Source organism: Mesoplodon bidens, assembly GCF_964165515.1.
Source record: "Mesoplodon bidens genome assembly, chromosome: 4".
Lineage (NCBI taxonomy): Eukaryota > Metazoa > Chordata > Mammalia > Artiodactyla > Ziphiidae > Mesoplodon > Mesoplodon bidens.
The window spans coordinates 148,566,902-148,585,988 of NC_138160.1; the positions used below are offsets into that span (position 1 = coordinate 148,566,902).

The 19,087-nt window shown below is 54.3% G+C and overlaps 1 protein-coding gene across 1 annotated transcript; it reads right to left on the reverse strand.

The window, feature by feature from the left end:
- Positions 1–87: 87 nt before the first annotated feature.
- On the reverse strand, positions 88–18,596 carry TNFAIP8L1 (TNF alpha induced protein 8 like 1). Its single transcript, XM_081230731.1, has 2 exons — positions 18,512–18,596; positions 88–3,810 (listed from the first exon to the last, which is right to left on the reverse strand). The coding sequence occupies exon 2, from the start codon at positions 3,803–3,805 to the stop codon at positions 3,245–3,247; it is 561 nt and encodes a 186-aa protein (XP_081086857.1). The 5' UTR covers positions 3,806–3,810; positions 18,512–18,596; the 3' UTR covers positions 88–3,244.
- Positions 18,597–19,087: the final 491 nt, after the last annotated feature.

Below are 19,087 nucleotides of genomic sequence, written 5' to 3' on the forward strand. Positions count from 1 at the left end.
CATCTGGCGCTGGTGCCCACCTGGCTGGGCACGTGGGGCTGGGGGCCCCTACTTCCCTTCGCTGCTGGAGACGGGTTAGCTGCATCACCCTGGGCACAGGGACTTTTCTGCAGGCACAGACGTGCGGGTCCTGAGGCAGCTGGACCTCGCCGAGCCCATGGGGCCACGCCCAGCAGAGGGTGAGCGCTCCAGGGCAGACCTGCTCTTCTGCATCCTGTGGTTGGCTCTGCTTATTTTTTTTTTTGAGGTCGGATTGCAGCTCGGTGACTTTAAAAAAGAAACAAAAACCCGCAAGCAAACCAAAATAAATAAACGATATCCCCAAAGGCCTCAGCCACTCAGGGGAGCCTGGTCTCCCAACAGCAGGGCCTGGGAGTCTGACCCCCACTGGATTGTCACCCTGACCTCTGACTGAGGAAAGAAACCATGTGGCCATGAAGCGGGTCCTTGATCAGAATCACCAAGTCGGGTCGACTGAGGCCTCTCTGTCCCTGTCACTCACCTGGCCCTCCCTCATTGCCACCCAGGAGCCCGGTGCTGCTGTGACCCCACCTGCCCTGGGGCCTCAGTGGTGCTGGTGTAGGAATGGCTCCAGAGAGAGGCGCAAGCAAGATGAACAGCTGTTCTCAGAATCACTGAGGGGGACCTTGGGCCCACGGTACTCGGGGCAGGGGCGGGGCACCAGCAGCCTCACTGGTCAAGCACACACGATCTGCACCACACCTCGTGAGCAGCTCTGGAGGCACACACGTCCTCGGGGAGGCTCGCTCCACCGAGCACGGCGACCTGCAGTTCTCAACAGGGCCCAGGAGATGATTGCCCAGGGCCTCCTGCAAAAACCAGGCAGCTGGACACAGGCGGAGACGATGGTGCACCCTGGGCCCTGAGGTGTGTGAGGGCCAGACCCTGGCTGAGAGGGATAGTGATTCTCCTGTGGTCAGCCTGGAGTCACTTACCACTTCCAAGTACTGGGCACCAGCAGGGATGCAGAGCGGTAGGTGCAATGTGCTGGGACACAGTAGGGCACCTCTGGACACAGAGAAGCTTCCCCTTTACTCCATGTGATGTGTGCGTGTGCCTTTATGGAGCTTTCTGGTGAGCGAAGCCACCCGGCCCCAGGACCTTTGGTCATGATGAGGAGCTGGACTGAGCCCTGCTTGGGCTGCAGAAGCCAAGCTCTGCCACCCCTGCTAGTCTGCTAGTCTGTCATCCAACGCAGCGGGAATCAAACCTGCCAGCAGGCTGTGGGTGTGTGACGTTTATGTGCAACCTTGATTCAAAAAGCAAAAACCCTAGGTGGGTGAGAGCAAACTGTCAGATGCTTTTATTTACATAGTTTTGTAGCGCTCTTTGGTTTTTTAAAATTAAATCTCAAGTGTATGAAAAGAGTCCAGACAGGTACAAAGCCTTATCACATGGATATATGCCTGCAGAGCAGAGGGCAAAGGATTTCATGTGGGGCTTCTCAGCGTAATCAAAATGCACGAGTGTTCATTTGAAGATGTCTTTTGACCCAAGATAAGAGGGAAAGTTTGCCTTGGAAGTGGAGGGCAGAGGTAGGAACAGCTGGCTCCTGAGTGAAAGCCTTTGACTTTTTCAGAGCAGCAGAAACCAAACAGAGAAACGCTGCCCTGAATCTGGGGTCCTAATCTATCAGCCAGCCCCGCATGCCATGGAGAGGCAAAAGGGAGTGGTGGGGACTGTGGCAAAGCAAAGACGGGCAACCTCTATGCACCTTCACCACTGGGCAGTGCAGGCGCGTTTTCTAGAGAAACGCCAAGATCAAGATCGGGACGTGCAATTTCCTTGGTTTTAAGTGTTGGCAACTAATTCCAAATGTCTCAAACACTGGAGGGGGCTAAGCAAACCCATCTTCTTGCCTAATAAGGCCTGCAGGCCTCCTGTTGGCAGTCTTTTCCCTAAACAGACCAGGTTCTGCAAAAATAGACATCGTTCCCCCCCTCCCCCGAGTGCCCAAAATAACCTTCCCAGCCCTGACATGGCCAGGCCTGCAGCCGGGTTTCGCAGTCTTTTAAAACCCATGCCCACTTCTGACAAATCACAAATACACTCCCACACCCCAACGTGTCCATCCACGCCCCAAGTTAAGAATCGCCGCACCAGCGTCGCCAAAGCCAAGAGTTGTTGAGCTTTGTTTCTGAGGCCTGTCTTATAAAAACAATTGTGTGTTTGTTTTCCAAATATGAAATCATCATTTAAAAACATGCACGCATCTCAGACAGCTTTCCCCTGACGCCCTGCATGGGGGGCACACTCCGTTCCTCTCCCACGTGGGAGTCTGGGCCACGATGCCAACCAGAGGGAGGAGGCGTCCTCACTGACACACCTGCACCCACCGCGGCCCTCGCGTGGCTCCCAGGGCCCATTTCCTGGTCTGCGGAACAAAGTACCCCAGCCTGGGAGGCTGAAACAACAGAAGCTTGTTCGCTCTCACCTCTGGAGGCCTGAGATCAAGGGGTCGGCGGGGCGTTCCCTCTGAGGGCTGCTCCAGGCTCTCTCCCAGCTTCTGGGGGTGGCTGGCAGTCTTTGGTGTTCCTTGTCGTGCAGACACCTCCCCCCAGTCTCTACCGCCACCTTCATATAGCATTGTCCTCTGAGTCTGTGTCCAAATGTCCCCTTCTCATAAGCACGCCACTCAGAGTGGATTAGCCACCCTCGCTCCAGTATGAACTCAACTAATTACATCTGCAATCACCCTATTTCTAAATAAGGTCATATTCAGAGGCCCTGGGGCTTAGGACTTCGAGGAACTTGGGGCGGGGGAAGAGCTCACTGTGTAACACTCCCTTTCTCCTGGTTCCCCACGACCCTCTCTGCGGGAATGCAAAAGCCCAGGCAACATGATGAAGTGGGAAGCCGCCAGCTGTCAGAGACACCAAGTGATTTGAGGGGTTCAGACCGGTGGCTCAAGGGTTATTGTGCAGACGGTGCGCCGGAGCAGGCAGTGGTCTCCAGGTGCCCCGGGAGGCCGCTGGCGCAGGCCGTGCTGGGCTCCACGCTGAGTTCCTCTCCCCACGGAGACTGGGCCGGAGGAGAGGTGCCCTGGGTCCTTAGAGCTGCAGAGACGGGTGCGCGCGCGTGTGTGTGTCTGTGTGTCTGTGTGTGCGTTGGGGGCGCTGGTTTTGGCCAGAGTCAGACTGGGAGAAAAGAGGTTAAAAACCCCCTCGCAAGCCCCGCCCCCAGCGGGAAGCCGGAACGAGGAGGTCGGAGGTCAGGTCGGAGGTCATATGCTCTCCTCGTCCAGCAGCCGGGTGAGACCCTCGCAGATCCTGCGCAGGTGGGAGCGGTAGGGCTCAGCCGGGCCGTAGAGCGCGGCGAGGAAGTCGCAGTCAGCCAAGTGGCCGAACACGTGGTTGATGCGGCCGTGGGACTTGGCGGTCAGGTGCGCGCCCGCCGCCTGGTGCAGCAGGTCCCGGCACTCGAGCAGGGCGGCGGCCAGGACGCGCCGGTCAAAGGTGAAGTCCACCTGGTGGAAGCTGACGGCGGTCATGGCCAGGCGGCGCGCCTGCTGCCGGAAGCGCTGCAGCCGCGCCAGCTCCTCGCCGCCCAGCTGCCCGCTGCGGAGCAGGACGCCCAGCTTCACGGCCACCTTGACCAGGTTCTTGACCACCTTCTGGGCCTCCTTGCGGCTGCGGGTGAACTCCTTGGTGGCGCGGTACAGCTCGTCCAGCACCTCGCTGCTGGTGTCGTCGATGAACGCGGCCGCCACCGCCCTGGATGCCATCTTGCTCAGGAGCTTCTTCTGGGCCTGGAGGGCCAGGCTTTTGGTGCTGAAGGTGTCCATCCGCCCTGCGTGGGGGTGGGGACACAGACCCGCCGTCAGCCCGCACGGCCTGGCTGCCAGGGGCTTGCCTGGGCGGGCCGCTAACGTTGACGACCACCGTCTTCCCAATCCGGGAAATGGGCACACGCCACCAGCCTATCTCCAGGGGAGCCTGCGTGCCCATTCCACAGACCTACTGTGTGTGCCAGGACTGGGTGTACAGAGCCGGCCAGCGAGCCCCCGGGAACACAGCAAGTGCTGCCATCCGGGAAGCTGCAAGAGCCCACATAGCACGGGAACCCCAGCAGATCAAGAGGGCCGAGGCTGACCTCCTGGAGGAAGGGACAGGTGAGAAAATGGGGAGGGCATCCCAGGCGGGAAAGATCCCCATGCTCCAAGGCCTAGAGGAGGGAAATTCCAAGTAGAAAGAGCACAGAACGGCAGAAACTTGTGAAAAAAATAGCAAAAGCTATTTTTAGGAAAAGCTCGTTTAAAATATAGCATTCACACTGAAGAGATGATGACCCAAGGGACCCTAAGGGAATTTGTTTCTAAAAAAAAGTCAAAGGAATTAATGTGTAATGTTGAAATCTGGACAGGGCCTTCTGTTATGGTTTATTACAGGATACTGAATCTAGTTCCCTGTGCTATACCATAGGACCTTGTTGTTTATCCATTCTGTATATACTCATTTGCATCTGCTAATCCCAAACTCCCAATCCTTCCTTCCCCTACCCACCCTCCCCCTTGGCAAACACAAGTCTGTTCTCTATGTCTGTGAATCTGCTTCTGTTTGGTAGATAACTTCATTGGTGTCCTGTTTTAGATTCCACATACAGGTTTTATCATATGGTATTTGTCTTTCTTTTTGACTTACTCCTCTTAGTATGAGAATCTCTAGGTCCATCCATGTTGCTGCAAATGGCATTATTTCATTCTTTTTCATGGCTGAGTAATATTCCATTGTGTATGTGTACCACATCTTATTTATCCATTCATCCGTCGATGGACATTTAGGTTGTTTCTATATCTTGGCTATTGTAAATAGTGCTGCTGTGAACATTGGGGTGTATGTATCTTTTCGAATTAGAGTTTTGTCTGGATATATGCCCAGGAGTGGGATTGCTGGATCATATGGCAACACTATTTTTAGTTTTTGAGGAACCTCTATACTGTTCTCCATAGTGGCTGCAACAATTTACATTCCCACTAATAGTGTAGGAGGGTTCTCTTTTCTCCACACCCTCTCCAGCATTTGTTATTTGTAGACTTTTTAATAATGCCCATTCTACCATTGTAGTTTTGATTTGCGTTTCTCTAATAATTAGCAATGATGAGCATCTTTTCATGTTACCTGCTGGCCATCTCTGTGTTTTCTTTGGAGAAATGTCTATGTAGTCTTCTACCCAGTTTTTGATTGGGTTGTTTTTCGGTTATTGAGTTGTATGTACTGTTTGTATATTTTGGAAATTAATGGGCAGGGCCTTCTGAATCCCACTACTTGTGGTCCCTGGTACCAGCCCTGCAAACCCACTGTATCCTTGCTCTGAGTTGAGAAGGGGCTCAAGGTGAGTTATCACAGGGAGGGTCCAGCTTATCATTCCCTTCATCCTGCAGCTCCATGAGACAGGGTCCCAGCCCAGCCCCTGGGCTGTTCAGGGTGGAGAAGCCTAGGTACCAATCCTCCTGGCCTCCTCACCCCCTTGAGTTTACAACGGACATCCTGAGACCTTAGTCAGGCCCTGAATGAGTCAGGGGGGCAGTGACCTGGGTGGGGGTTCCCCAGGGCCATTTGTGGGGTTTCTAGAAACGTATCACTCTGCTGATTGCTCTGATACAGAAATATTGACTTGCATCAGCTTCCGCCCAGGAAAGGGCCAGGGAGGTGGCCAAGGTGAATGGCAGGCTGGCTCTCTGGGAGAACACTGACCAGGCCTCCAGCCGCAGAAGCCTGGACCTCTGTCTGTCCCTTATGTCTGTCTCCTTTTGTCCTTCCTGCATGGCAGTCTTCCAGATCCCCCAGGCTCTGGAGGCTCCCCTTCCCACCACCTCCTTCCTGCAGTGCCAGAATTCTTCCTACATTGCACATCTGGGCTTAGCCCTTTCCTTGTAAGAACCAGCTGGCAGCTCCTCATGGCTCTCAGGACCAAAGCCCACACCTCATTCCGGCCCCTGCATCTTCCCTGGTGAGCTCCTATACATCCCCCAACACCTTGGCCCCCAAACCCCTGCCTCTTCTCTGGTGGACGCATATACATCCCCCAAAAAGCCCTGGCCCCTAAGCCCCTGCCTCTCGCCCTCGCAGGTTCATCCCTCAGCTCAGCCTGGACACCCCCTCCTCTAGGAAGCCACCCCCAAACAGCCAAACTGACAGTGAGGCACCTTCTCTGAGCCACAGAGCACCCCAGGCATCCCTCATCACTGCTCTGCCCTGCTGGCTTTGCTTCTTCCGTGGTCTGCCTCACCGCAGGCCACGGAGGAGGTAATGGGCCTGATTCTTTAACTGTTGTGTTTTTGGAGGCTCCGGAAACATCTGCCAAATGAATGAGGGAGCCTGAGACCCACCCCCAGCCCTGACCCGCTGCTGCCCCAGGCTCTGGTGGGAATCCACCCCGACCCCAGCCTCAGGCCAGCCAGACCAGGAATGCCACGTGGGTGCCCACTCAGCCACAGGAACCCCGACAAAGCCCATCTGTGTGTGAGCTCAGACCCCAGGAGAAGTCCCAAGCCTCGGCCGCCCTCTCCCTGCCCACAGAGGTCAGAGGTCAGGACGGGCCTGGAGATGAATGACCCAGTCTTCCCTGCTCCCACACCAGCCCCAGACCCTGTACACAGGCTGGGGCAGAGCTGGGGTGCGGGTGACTCAGCACCGCATGGCAGGCCCTGAGCAGCGGTGTGTGCCCATTTCATCACTTAAGCCTGGTGTTGTATTCAGCTGGTTGCCCGGTTGCAGAAGAAATTACACAGGCTCAGAGAGGCTGAGCCATTTCCCCAAGGCCACACAGCAACACAGGGACTGCCTGCCCCCACCACCTCTGCACCCCTACGCTCTCTGCCTTCCCCAGCTGACTCCTGCGAGTTGCCCTGAGTCTTGGGGGGCTGTCCCCCATGACAAAACCAGCCCTGAAATTTAGGGCCTGCTCCTGGCTCTAACCTCTTGGTCAAGCAACATAACTGCCCCGTGCCTCAATTTCCCCATCTGTAAAATGGAGGATGGTGGCTGTAAGGAGGGAGAACTACCTCCATCCTAGGGCAGAAGCTTGTGGCCAACCTGAGTGTCCCCCGGGCTGTGAGGTTTCCCCAGGCAAGAGGCTGGACGCCACTGCCTGGACTTCTGACCTTCAAGCTCTATGCCATTCAGCTCCCTGAATGTAGAGACCTATTTCTCTGTGATGTTCTCTGGAAAGAAAAGAGCAGCAGCAAGGAATAACTATGCCTCCAGGATGCCCTCTCACCTCTGTTTCTCTAGAACGTTCTATTCCATTCCCTCTACCTAGACCCCTCCCCCACCCATCACTCATCCCGTAAACTCATTCACGTCTCAGAGTTACTGTCACCTCCTCCTGGAAGACTTCTGGATGCCCCAGGCTGGGCCAGGTGCCCCCTTGGCTCCCTTGGTGCCCGGGGCATCCTCCGTCACGGCCCCGAGTACCTTGGTTTCAGTATCCATCTCCCGGGCCTGAAAGTGTGGGTAGGGGCTGCATCTTTTTTTTGGCCGCGTCTCAGGTCATGCGGGATCTTAGTTCCCCACCCAGGGATCAAACCTCTGGCCCCTGCAGTGGAAGCACAGAGTGCTAACCACTGGACTGCCAGGGAATTCCCCTGCATCTTTCTTGTTCACGCCATGTCTCCTAACCCGAACCCAGGGCCTGGTACCCAGCAGACACCCAGTAAGTGTTTGTTGAATGTATGAGGGAAAGGATGTCTGCAAACATTGGAACCCGGAGGGGAACTCCCAACTCCCTGGGTCCAGCTCCCCAGTTTACAGATGGACAAATTGAGACTCAGAGAGGAGAAGGCCTTTCCCTGAATCCCAAGGACTCTGGTGCCCAGGTCTTTCTGCCTCTTTGGTTGCTGTGTGACCCCGGGCAGGGTTCTGCCTCTTTCTGGGCCTTGACCTTCCCCTCTGCAAGTCCTGAGGTCAGGCGTGTTGGTTCAGAGGGGAAGCCTGTCCTGTTTACCAGCTTCAGGAAGAGCCTGGGCCCTCAGCAGCAGTACTGCCCCACACCCACCCTGCCAAGCACAGAGGAAAAGGGGCGGGGGGCGGGGGCAGCTGCAGCCTTCCCGCTTGGCCTCCACACTCCTTGCCCCTACTCCCCTTGGGGCAGTCCCCAGACCTGTGACACCTGGACCAGCCCAGCTGCAATGGGTCAGCAGTCCCCCCCGCCCGCCCCCACCGCTGACCCATTGTTCTAACAGAAACGCCTCCATCCAAGCAGCCAGACAGGGAGGTGACTGCTCTCCCCGGGGAGCATGCTGGGGACCAAAATAAACCCCAGCCTTCCTTCCTGCCAGCTGCGCTCATCCAAGTCCAAGGGCAGACAAGCCAGCAGGGTCCCGGCTGCACCACGGCAGCCTTTCTGGGGCAGGCCCTTCCCAGGGACAGCAGAGGGGCTCAGCGGCCAGTGTCCCTGGCCCCTGCCCACCAAATGCCAGATCACCCCACTATCATCACAAGCCAGAAAAGCCCAATAAAGCTTCAAGGGCTTGGCTGGAACACTCATTCAGTTGCTCAGTGAGCATTTATGGAGCACCAGTTGTGTCCCAGGCACTGGGGACATAGCAGTGACCAAAAGAGATCCCGTCCCTGCCTTCCAAGGGATCCCAGCCTTCTAGACACCATGCCACCTCCTTATTACAAAAGAATTTGGGTGCCCCCATTTCCCTGAAATGGAATCCACAGGCAGTACCGTTTGTCTCCACCCGCTGGTATAAAAATAAAATTAAGGGCTTCCCTGGTGGCGCAGTGGTTGAGAGTCCGCCTGCTGATGCAGGGGACACGGGTTCGTGCCCCGGTCCGGGAAGATCCCACATTCCGCAGAGCGGCTGGGCCCGTGAGCCATGGCCGCTGAGCCTGCGCGTCCGGAGCCTGTGCTCCGCAACGGGAGAGGCCACAACAGTGAGAGGCCCGCGTACTGCAAAATAGATAAATAAATAAATTAATTTAATTAAATTAAATTAATATGTGGTGATAAAGGTGAGGGGGATTGTACAGGGAAGAGCTCTGGAATTTTTTTTTTTTAATTAAAAAAAATTTTTTTAAAGATTTTTTTGTTTTGATGTGGACCATTTTTAAAGTCTTTATTGAATTTGTTACAATATTGCTTCTGTTTTGGTTTTTTAGCCACAAGGCATGTGGGATCTTAGCTCCCCGACCAGGGATCGAACCCGCACCTCCTGCATTGGAAGGTGAAGTCTTAACCACCGGACCTCCAAGGAAGTCCCTAATTTTTTTTTTTTTTTTTTTGCCGTACGCGGGCCTCTCACTGTTGTGGCCTCTCCCGTTGCGGAGCACAGGCTCCGGACGCGCAGGCTCAGCGGCCATGGCTTACGGGCCCAGCTGCTCTGCGGTATGTGGGATCTTCCCGGACCGGGGCACGAACCCGTATCCCCTGCATCGGCAGGCGGACTCTTAACCACTGCGCCACCAGGGAAGCCCCCTAATTTTTTAATTAAAAAAAATTTTTTTTTCAAACCCATGCCCCCTGTCAGTGGAAGCACAGAGTCTTAACCACTGGACCACCAGGGAAGTCCCTGGAATGTTTCATGTTCTGTGTCTCCATCTGGGTCTACACAATGTAAAAAGTCATCGAGCTGGATGGTTACAAAGGAAGGTGAATACACAAAAACCCAGAAAACTGTAAACTTTCAAAGGGTAAATTTTATGGTATGTGAGTTATATCTTGATTTTTTAAAAATCTAACATTTCTCCAAGGAAGATATATAAATGGCCAATAAGCAAGTGAAAAGATGCTCAACATCACTGGCTACTAGGAAAACAGAAGTCAAAATCATCATGATATATCACCTCACCCCCACTAGGATGGCCGTTTCAAAAAGACAGACAAAAGGGCTGGCAAGGATGGGAGAAACTGGAGCCCCTCATCCATGGCTGGTAGGAATAGAAAGTGGTGCAGCCGCCGTGGAAAACAGCTTTTTGGCAGTTCCTCAAACAAACACAGAGTTACCACATGACCCAGCAGTTATACTCCTAAGTACCTACCCCAAAGAGATGAAAACATATGTACACATAAAAACGTATACACACATGGGCATAGCAGCATGGTTCATAATAGCCAAAAAGTGGAAAAAACCCAAATGCCCACCAACAGATAAATGGACAAACGAATTGTCGTCCATCCACACACTGCGATGTTATTCAATCATAAAAATGAGTGAAGCACCGACACTAACTACAATGTGGATGGATCTTGAGAACACAATGCTCAGTGAGAGAAGCCAGACACAGAAGGACCCACTGTGTGTGATTCCATTGATGGGAACCGTCCAGAACAGGCAAATTCACACAGACAGAAAGTGAATTAGTGGTTTCCAGGGGCTGGGGAGCAGAGAATGGACAGTGACTGCTAATGGGGATGGGATTTCTTTTGGGGGTGGCAGAATGTTCTGGAATGTGAGCACTTTAGTGAATTTTATAATATGTGAATTCTGTGTCATCAAGCTGAACACTTACTGTATATATATCAAGTGTATATAGTTTATACCTTTGTGCCCCTTACTCTCTCTCTATTTTATGCCTCTTTTTTTTTTTTTTTTTTCCCTGTACGCGGGCCTCTCACTGTTGTGGCCTCCCCCGTTGCGGAGCATAGACTCCAGACGCGCAGGCTCAGAGGCCATGACTCACGGGCCCAGCCGCTCCGCGGCATGTGGGATCTTCCCGGACCGGGGCACGAACCCGCATCCCCTGCATCGGCAGGCGGACTCTCAACCACTGTGCCACCAGGGAAGCCCCATATGCCTCATTTTAAAAACGTTAAATAAATTGGGACTTCCCTGACAGTCCACTGGTTAAGACTCCCCGCTTCCACCACAGGGGGTGCGGGTTGGATCCCTGGTCGGGGAACTAAGATCCCACATGCCGCGCAGCACGGCCAAAAAAAAAAAAAAGTTAAATAAATTTAAAAATGTAAAAATCAGGATTTGGCCCAAGCAGTAATACAAACAGAAATAAAAGGATTACAGGGACTTCCCTGGTGGCGCAGCGGCCTGCCAATGCAGGGGATACGGGTTCAAGCCCTGGTCCGGGAAGATCCCACATGCCATGGAGCAACTAAGCCCATGTGCCACAACTGCTGAGCCCGTGAGCCACAACTACTGAAGCCCATGGACCTAGAGCCCGTGCTCCGCAACAAGAGAAGCCCCCACTCGCTGAAACTAGAGAAAGCCCTCACGCAGCAATGAAGACACAATGCAGCCAAAAATAAATAAATAAATTAATTAATTAATTAATTTTAAAAAAAGAAAAGTATTACACAAGTGGAGATTTGCAAGTCACTTCCACCTGGCCAGGCACATGGTACATGCTCAATACATGTTTGATTAAAAAAGAATTTTCCTGGGACTTCCCCAGTGGTCCAGTGGTTGGGACTCCGTACTACCAATGCAGGGGGCCCAGGTTCAATCCCTGGCCAGGGAACTAGATCCCACATACCACAACTAAAGATCCCACATGCAGCAATGAAGATCCCTTGGGCCTCAACTAAGACCTGGTGCAGCCAAATAAATACACAAAGAAGTATTAAAATTTTTTTTTCCTCCTTAAAAGGTCAGGCCCACTGCACTCAATGATGGAGTGCATCTGTCAGAGGTTTGCCCCATACAGGGCATGGCAGGGAACACGTAGCTACAAATTTCTATCAAAAAAGAGCTCCATCTTCCCTTGATTTACCCAGGAGTTGCATTTCAGGAAAATTCACTGAATACTGAAACCCCTAGTCATCGGTTTCTGTTTCTGGCAGGACATTAGGACGTTGTAAGGGCCAGGGGCTGCCCTGAGCATGGCCAGACGCCTAGTGCCTTGGTCCCTGCCCCCCAAATGGTAGCATATCCTGTTATTATCATAAGTGGGAGGGAAAAAAAAGCCCTCTGAATTTCCAAAACAGCCCCCTAAGAGGTGTTGCCCCTGCTGGAAGGGGGAGGCACCAGGAAGCAGTGAATGTGGAAATAAACAGGATAATTTCAGGGACAGATAAGGCCCGGGGGTGGGAGGGCAGTGACAGCCAGGGACGGCAGGTGACCTAGGCTGGGTGGTCAGGAGGGCCCCTCTGAGGTGGAGCCCCTGGAGCTGGGACTGGAAGGACAGGGTCTGGGGGAGGGTGAGCCAGGCAGAGGGAATGGCTGGTGCACAGGCCCTGGGGCAGGACAGTGCCAGGGAGGAGACCGGAGGCTGGTCCACAGCCCCCGAGGAGGCCACTGTCCAGGCCCTCCCACAGCTCTGATGTCTCCCCTCCATGACCTCAGACAAGCCCCAGCCCCTGGAGGCACTTTCCCATCTGTGAAATGGGTGTCTAGCCACTGAGTCCCTGGCTCTGCTGATTGCTGCCCTGCACCCCACATTCTTCCCGGAACCTCAGCCCTCTGTCCACACTCAGACTTTCACCCTCTGCCAACCGCACTTTGTCTTTTTGACTCTGACCTTTGTTCCCGTCCCCATTTTGGACACTCCAGCTCCCAAACTGGCCACAGATGGTGGACGGCTAGGCATGGTCCAGTCTCAGGGCCTCTGCCAGGCCCTGCCAGCTGGGAGGCCCAGGTGGGGAGACTCCTCCCATGGCCCCCCATCCAACCCAGGTCACAGGTGTGCTGGGGTGGCCCCTCAACCCACACATTCCCAGTCCTGGATGCTAGGTGTGGGGGTGATGGGGATTCCACAGGGCAGAAGATCCTGCTTCCCAGGTGCACCCCCCGGGTGCACCGTGAATGCTGCGTCCCACTCCATTCACTAAGCACTGGAAAATTCTTAGCCACCAGCTTTCCAGGAAAAATAAATGTAGGCATGTAGGTACATACATATGTTTACCATAAATGTTCCTGACATAAAGGATGTGCCCCATGCAACTTACAGACATAAGAAAGGATTTTGCACGGGTGAATTTCACACCCAGCCGAGGCTCACTATGTGTTCTTGGTGAGTTTTGCCAAACTGGTACCAGTAGCCAATCTATAGTTGCTATGGAGAAAGGAGAACAGTCTGACACTGATGTCGCTGGAGGGTCTCTTTCACACGAACAAGGAGAATTTGGATTTTACTCACTTATCAGCCAAGTGAGCGACTTCTTTGCCGAATCCGATGGCAGTTTTTGAATAGTGAGAGAATATTCCCTCGGTGCTTTTGTGCTATTCGCAAGGAAGCAGCTAGAGACATGCCACCCTTTAAAATTTAATTTTCATTATTGACATTTCCTGAAGTTAGATCAGGGGTGGCAAATTCTGGCCTGCTGCCTGTTTTTGTAAATAAATAAATAAAGTTTTATTGGCACATGCCACACCCATTCATGTCCTATTGGAACGCAGCCTTGAAAAGAGGCAACAGAGGCAGAACAGCTGGCAAAGCCAATAATATTTACTATCTGACCCTTTATAGAAAAAGCTTGGGTACTTCCCTGGTGGCGCAGTGGTTAAGAATCCACCTGCCAATGCAGGGGACACAGGTTCAAGCCCTGGTCCGGGAAGAACCCACATGCCACGGAGCAACTAAGCCTGTGCACCACAACTACAGAGCCTGTGCTCTAGAGCCCGCGAGCCACAACTACTGATGCCTGCGTGCCACAATTACTGAAGCCCACGCGCCTAGAGCCCATGCTCCACAATGAGAAGCCCACGCACCACAAGGAAGAGTAACCCCCCCTCACCGCAACTAGAGAAAGCCCGCACACAGCAACGAAGACCCACCCCAGCCAAAAATAAATAAATAAATAAATAGAATTTTTTAAAAGGTTGGCCAACCTCTGGGTTAGACGATGACAGAACAATATATCAAACCCTGATTTGTAGCATTTGCCAATTTCCATGGTGTAAATTCTCTCACCACGGCCAATTTCAAGCTTCCAACTTGAACATGGAGTTGGGCAGAACTGCTCACCATCTCCACCAGGCAGATACACTAGACGAAAATAACCTCAAGAGCACAGATCCCTGCAAAGTGCAGTAAAATAATTAGAAATTAGGATTTTTGACCTTTGCTTTTTTTTATAAGTGGCGCTGAAGTATATGTCACGTACCATAAAATTCACCCTTTAAAGTGTACAATTCAGTGTTTTTATATATTCACAGAGCTGGGTAACCATCACAGCTATTTAATTCTGGAACATTCTCACCACTGGAAAAAGAAACCCCCTCCCCATTAGCAGTCACTCCCCATCCCCCTCCCCCAGCCCTTTGGCAGCCACTAATTTACTTTCTGCCTCTACGGACTTGCCTATTTTTCTTATAAAAAGAATCACCCACTATGTGGTCTTATGTGTCTGGCTTCTGTCACTGAGTGTCATGTTTTCAAGGCTCAGGGCTTAAATCCTTTTTTTTTTTAAAGGGGTTTTCTTTTTTTTATTAATTTATTTTTGGCTGTGTTGGGTCTTCGTTGCTGCATGCGGGCTTTCTCTAGTTGCGGCAAGCGGGGGCTACTCTTTGTTGCGGTGCGCGGGCTTCTCATTGCGGTGGCTTCTTTTTGTTGTGGAGCACAGGCTCTAGGCGCGCAGGCCTCAGTAGTAGTGGCTCACGGGGCTTGGTTGCCCCGTGGCATGTGGGATCTTCCCCGACCAGGGGTTGAACCCGTGTCCCCTGGATCAGCAGGCGGATTCTTAACCACTGCACCACCAGGGAAGTCCCAGGGCTTCACTCCTTTTTATGGCTGAATAATATTCCATATCTTTGGGGGGGGTTTTCTTTTTTTTTTTTTTTGGCCCTGCCAAGCGGCTTGTGGGATCTTAGTTCCCAGACCAGGGATTCAACCTGCACCCCTCGGCAGTGAAAGCGCCGAGTCCTAACCACTGGACCGCCAGGGAATTCCCATTCATACCTTTGTTTTACATATAATGTATTTGACTGTAAGTTCATAGTATGTCATTTTTTTTTTAATTTATTTTTTCTTCCAGTTTTATTGATGGTCTGTCCTTTTTAACAATGGTGATGTTAAGGCGTCGCGAAATTCCTGACAATACAGCAAGTGGCCCTCATGAGCGGGGGTGGGGAGGGTGGATGCTGGCTTCAGCATTCCACTGGTCCATGGAGCAGCCCTCTCTCCACATGAATTCTTTATGTCACAACAAAGGGCGTCAATAATTGATGGGCCCCCTCAGCGGGGCCTCCTCCCTCAGCCCCTGCTGCAGCAGCCCAGGGTGGCCTCAGGGGCTCCAGATCTCCGCCCACCGTGGCAAATGCCCCCACGGTCCTGGTTCCTACACTATTACCCTCTGCCAGCATGAGGGCACCCACTGCTTCCAGCCCTTTATCAACCATCACTCAGACCTCACAGTCAGTGCCCATTTTGATATGGCAAAAGGGGGGACCTGCTTTTCTGAGGTGGGGGGGCAGATACCAGTGGTTTTCAAACCGGTTTCCCCAGAGCCCTCAGGGGCCACCCCAAGGATGGGCAGGGTCTGGCTGCCTGCCAGGCTGCGGTGGGAGTTGGGACACTTTCAACTGTGGTCAGATCTCCACTGAAGGAAGAGCTGGGATGGGGGTGGGGGACACCAGTGGGCAAAAATGAATGTTGGGAGACCATATCCCACCCCTCTACAGAGAAAGACAGGACAGGCTGAGGCTCAAGCTGAGTAAAAGTTTTTTTTTTTTTTGGCCGCGCTGCACGCCTTGCAGGATCTTAGTTCCCCAACCAGGGATCAAACCCAGGCCCACAGCAGTGAAAGCATGGAATCCTAACCACTGGACCGCCAGGGAATTCCCAAGTAGAAGATTTTTAACAGCAAGTGGAGGAGGCTGGAGGGTCACCTGGCAGGAATGTGGATGCAGCCCCCACATGAGTCCGGGCTCCATCCACTTCACACCGCCCCACAGCCTCCATCTTGGTCCCCTGGCTCCTGCCTTTGCACCCTACAGTCTGTCCTCTCCGTAGCAGCCACCAGAGGGCGCCAGTGAGCACCCGAGTCAGGTCCTCCCCCTCTTCTGCCCACAGCCCTTCAGGGATCCCTCCTCCCTTGGGGTAAAAGCCCAAGTCCTCCCCATGGCTCACAAGACCCTGCACGACCTGCCCCGTTCCCTCCCTGCCCTCCCCTCCTCCCTTTCTCCCCCTCGCTCACTCTGCTCCATCCACACGGGTCTCCTGGCTGTTCCTCTAACACACCAGGCATGGTGCTGCCCCAGGGCCTTTGCACAAGCTGTGCCGTCTGCCTGGATTGCTCTTCCCCCCAGGTCTCCACATGGCTAGTTCTTTCTTGCCATTGAGCTTCAGCTCAAATGTCACCTCCTTAGGAGGCCCTCCCAGATCCCCCATCTAAACTAATTTCCCCATCAATCTGTCTCTCCACTCCTTCATGCAATTACAGCTAACCCTAATGACTTTTCTGGATGAATGTCCATCTCTCCCAACCCCAGTCTGTGAACTGAGTGGGGGGTGGGGGACACCAGATGGGCCTTGGTCATTGCCAGGTCCTTGGCGCCCTGCACCAGGCTTGGCTTACAGCAGGGACTCAGAACCAGTCGTTGAATGAATAGATGACCTCCCAGCACCAGAGGGGCACAGAGTCAGATATCTCGTCCAAGGGCCCCATTGTCCAGCCAGGGAAACTGAGGCCCCGAGAAAAACAGATATCCCAAGGTCACACAGCAGCACAGCACGAACCCTTCTGGAAGGGGCTCCCCCCCCGTGGACACTCCCCAACCTCCACTGCCCCATTGGACAAAAGGGAAAAGTGAGGCCTGGAAGACGGGGCCTTAGAAGATCCCAAGGACTCTTGGGCCAGAGGTGCCTCTGTGAATCCCTCAGGTGGTGGGATTCCAGGGGAAGTTGTCTCATGGAGGGGTGTATGTGGGGGATTCTGGGGTAAAAGCCCAAGTTCTCTGTAAGTGGGCCAAGTCCTGCCTGTCTCTAGGTCCTCATCTCAGTCTGTAACACCTGGGGCTGAACCTGCACAAGCATGTGTCGTTTCTTCAGCATCTGCCTCTGGGGCTGTTTCCATGACAACAGATGGAGTTTTGTCCTAGGCACCCTCTGGTGGCCCCATTTGACAGACAGGGACACTGAGGCCTCCTGAACCCATCACATCAGATCACCAAGCAACCAAAAGGCCCCTCCCCTATCCAGGCCTCAGATGAGGAAACTGAGGCTCAGGGGGCACCTGACCTGCCCAAGGCCACACAGCAGAAGGGGATACTACAGAGCCTCCAATCTGCACCTGCCTGACTGGTTTCTTCACTTAGGGACCCCTGCCCCCCATCAGAGTGGGGTGTGAGTCCCTGACTCGCCCCCCTCCAAGAGGTCTGGGCACTCACCCACCACCTGCGTCCCAGGCCACCAAGCCTGCCAAGTGGGAGAAGCTCAGCCCAGGTGTTCGTGTGGCTGGAACGACAGTTCTTTGTTCCGGTTTCCATAGGTACAGCGTCCCTGGGCCGGCTCCTCCTCTGCCCCTCCCAGCCACCCAGCCGCCCAGCCCTGGCCTGGCAGTCCCTTGGCCCAGCCCATCTAGGCAACTTGTTATGTTTTAAAGTTGGCGCCTCTGCACCTGTCATGGAGGTACAGGGAACAGCCCGTGCAAAGGCCCTGAGGCAGGATGGTGCCTGGCACGTTGGTGGAATGTGGAGGCTGTGTGGCTGGAGCAGAGTGAGTGAGGGGGAGAGAGGGATGAGGTGGAGGCCAGGTAGAGACTTGCTGGGCCCACATTCCTGCATTTAATTCTGGAAGCTGCCCTCACCCCCAGGGAGTTATGTCCCTCAGACAGGAAACTGAGGCTTGGAGAATTGAATCACTAGTTCAAGGTACCAGTGATGAGTGGCAGAGCGGGAGCCCAGGTTTGTCTGTTCCAAGGTCTGAGCTTGGGCTGAACCAACCCAACCACTGGGCTGAACTGCCCTCACCCTGCTATGGCACCCCCCCCACCCAGGGCGTTCACCTCCCCCAGCTGGGCTCAGACCTGCTCAGGAAGTAACCTCAGTGGCCTGTTTACAGCTGGGGCTGCTCCTCCTCCAGGAGAGCCCCCCAGGACAGAGGAGGTAGTGATGCATGCAGATCTGGGTCAGGTCAACTGCCAGTTACCTCAGCGACGAAAGTCCCAATTCATAGCTGGCAAAACTGAGGCCACTGGGGAGCTCCCAGGTGGCCAGTCTGGGTGGGCCTGGCTCTGACTGTCTCGGCTGCCTGGACCAGCCAGAAGTCTCACTCATTCCCACCTCCATGCCTTTGGCCTGGCTGCCCACCACCTGGAATGCCCTCCTAGCTCTGGAATCTGACCCTGGCACCTAGTGCCCTGCACTGTGAAAGGGGGCAGAGTCCATCAGAGTCCTCTTGTTGGGGGGAGGGGGGTGCTGGTCCCAGAGCACCACCCCAAGCCAGGGTGGGCAGTTCAGACCCAGGATGCCTCCCCATAACCCACACATCAAGAGAGTGACAGGAAGACAGAGTGAAAGGGAGAAACGGAGAGGGAGAGGGAAACAGACAGAAGGGGAGTCAGGGACATAGGGGGCGAGAGAAACAGAGAGGCCAGGTGGCCCCCGAGATTGAGCCGAGACTGGGGGGGCGCCCCGGCACCGCTCGCTCACCTGCTCTCTGGGACTCCGTCGTCGGTCCGATGGTCAGGGCTCTGTCCGGCCGCCTCCGAGGGGGCTTTGCTGTGGCCGCGAGACTCGTGCCTGAGGACTGGGACCCGGCGGGGCGGGGCAGGAAGTTCGACCCCGCCCTCTAACTGCCCCGCCCCTCTGTTCGGCCCCGCCCCCTCCCCCGCCCGCGGGCAAAGGGCCTTCAGGGACCTGTGGGTGGGGAGGGTAGAGGCGGGGGAGGACGTAGGCTCAGCCAATGGCAGCGCGGGCGGTGTACGAAGAGTCCAATGGGAGCAGGTCGCCCCGTGGGGGGGGTGGGACCTGGGGCGGGGCCAGGCAGCTCCGGGAGATTCCTCCGGAATCACGAAAGGGGCCGGATGCAGGGGGAGAGGCCAACCCCGGGCCCCGTCCAAGAAATGAGAGGAAGGAGACTTAGAGTCAAAAACAGAGAGAGATGGGGACCGGGGAGAGAAAGAGAGCCAAAAAGAAAAACAGAACAAACGCGTGGCTCTGGGAAGGCCCCTTTCTACCCCTGGGACTCCGTTTAAAGTACGGCCCTGGGGAACACTTTACAGCAGA

Coding starts and splice junctions, on each gene's coding strand:
- TNFAIP8L1 (XM_081230731.1), bottom strand. CDS start 3,805: ATGGACACCTTCAGCACCAAAAGCCTGGCCCTCCAGGCCCAGAAGAAG.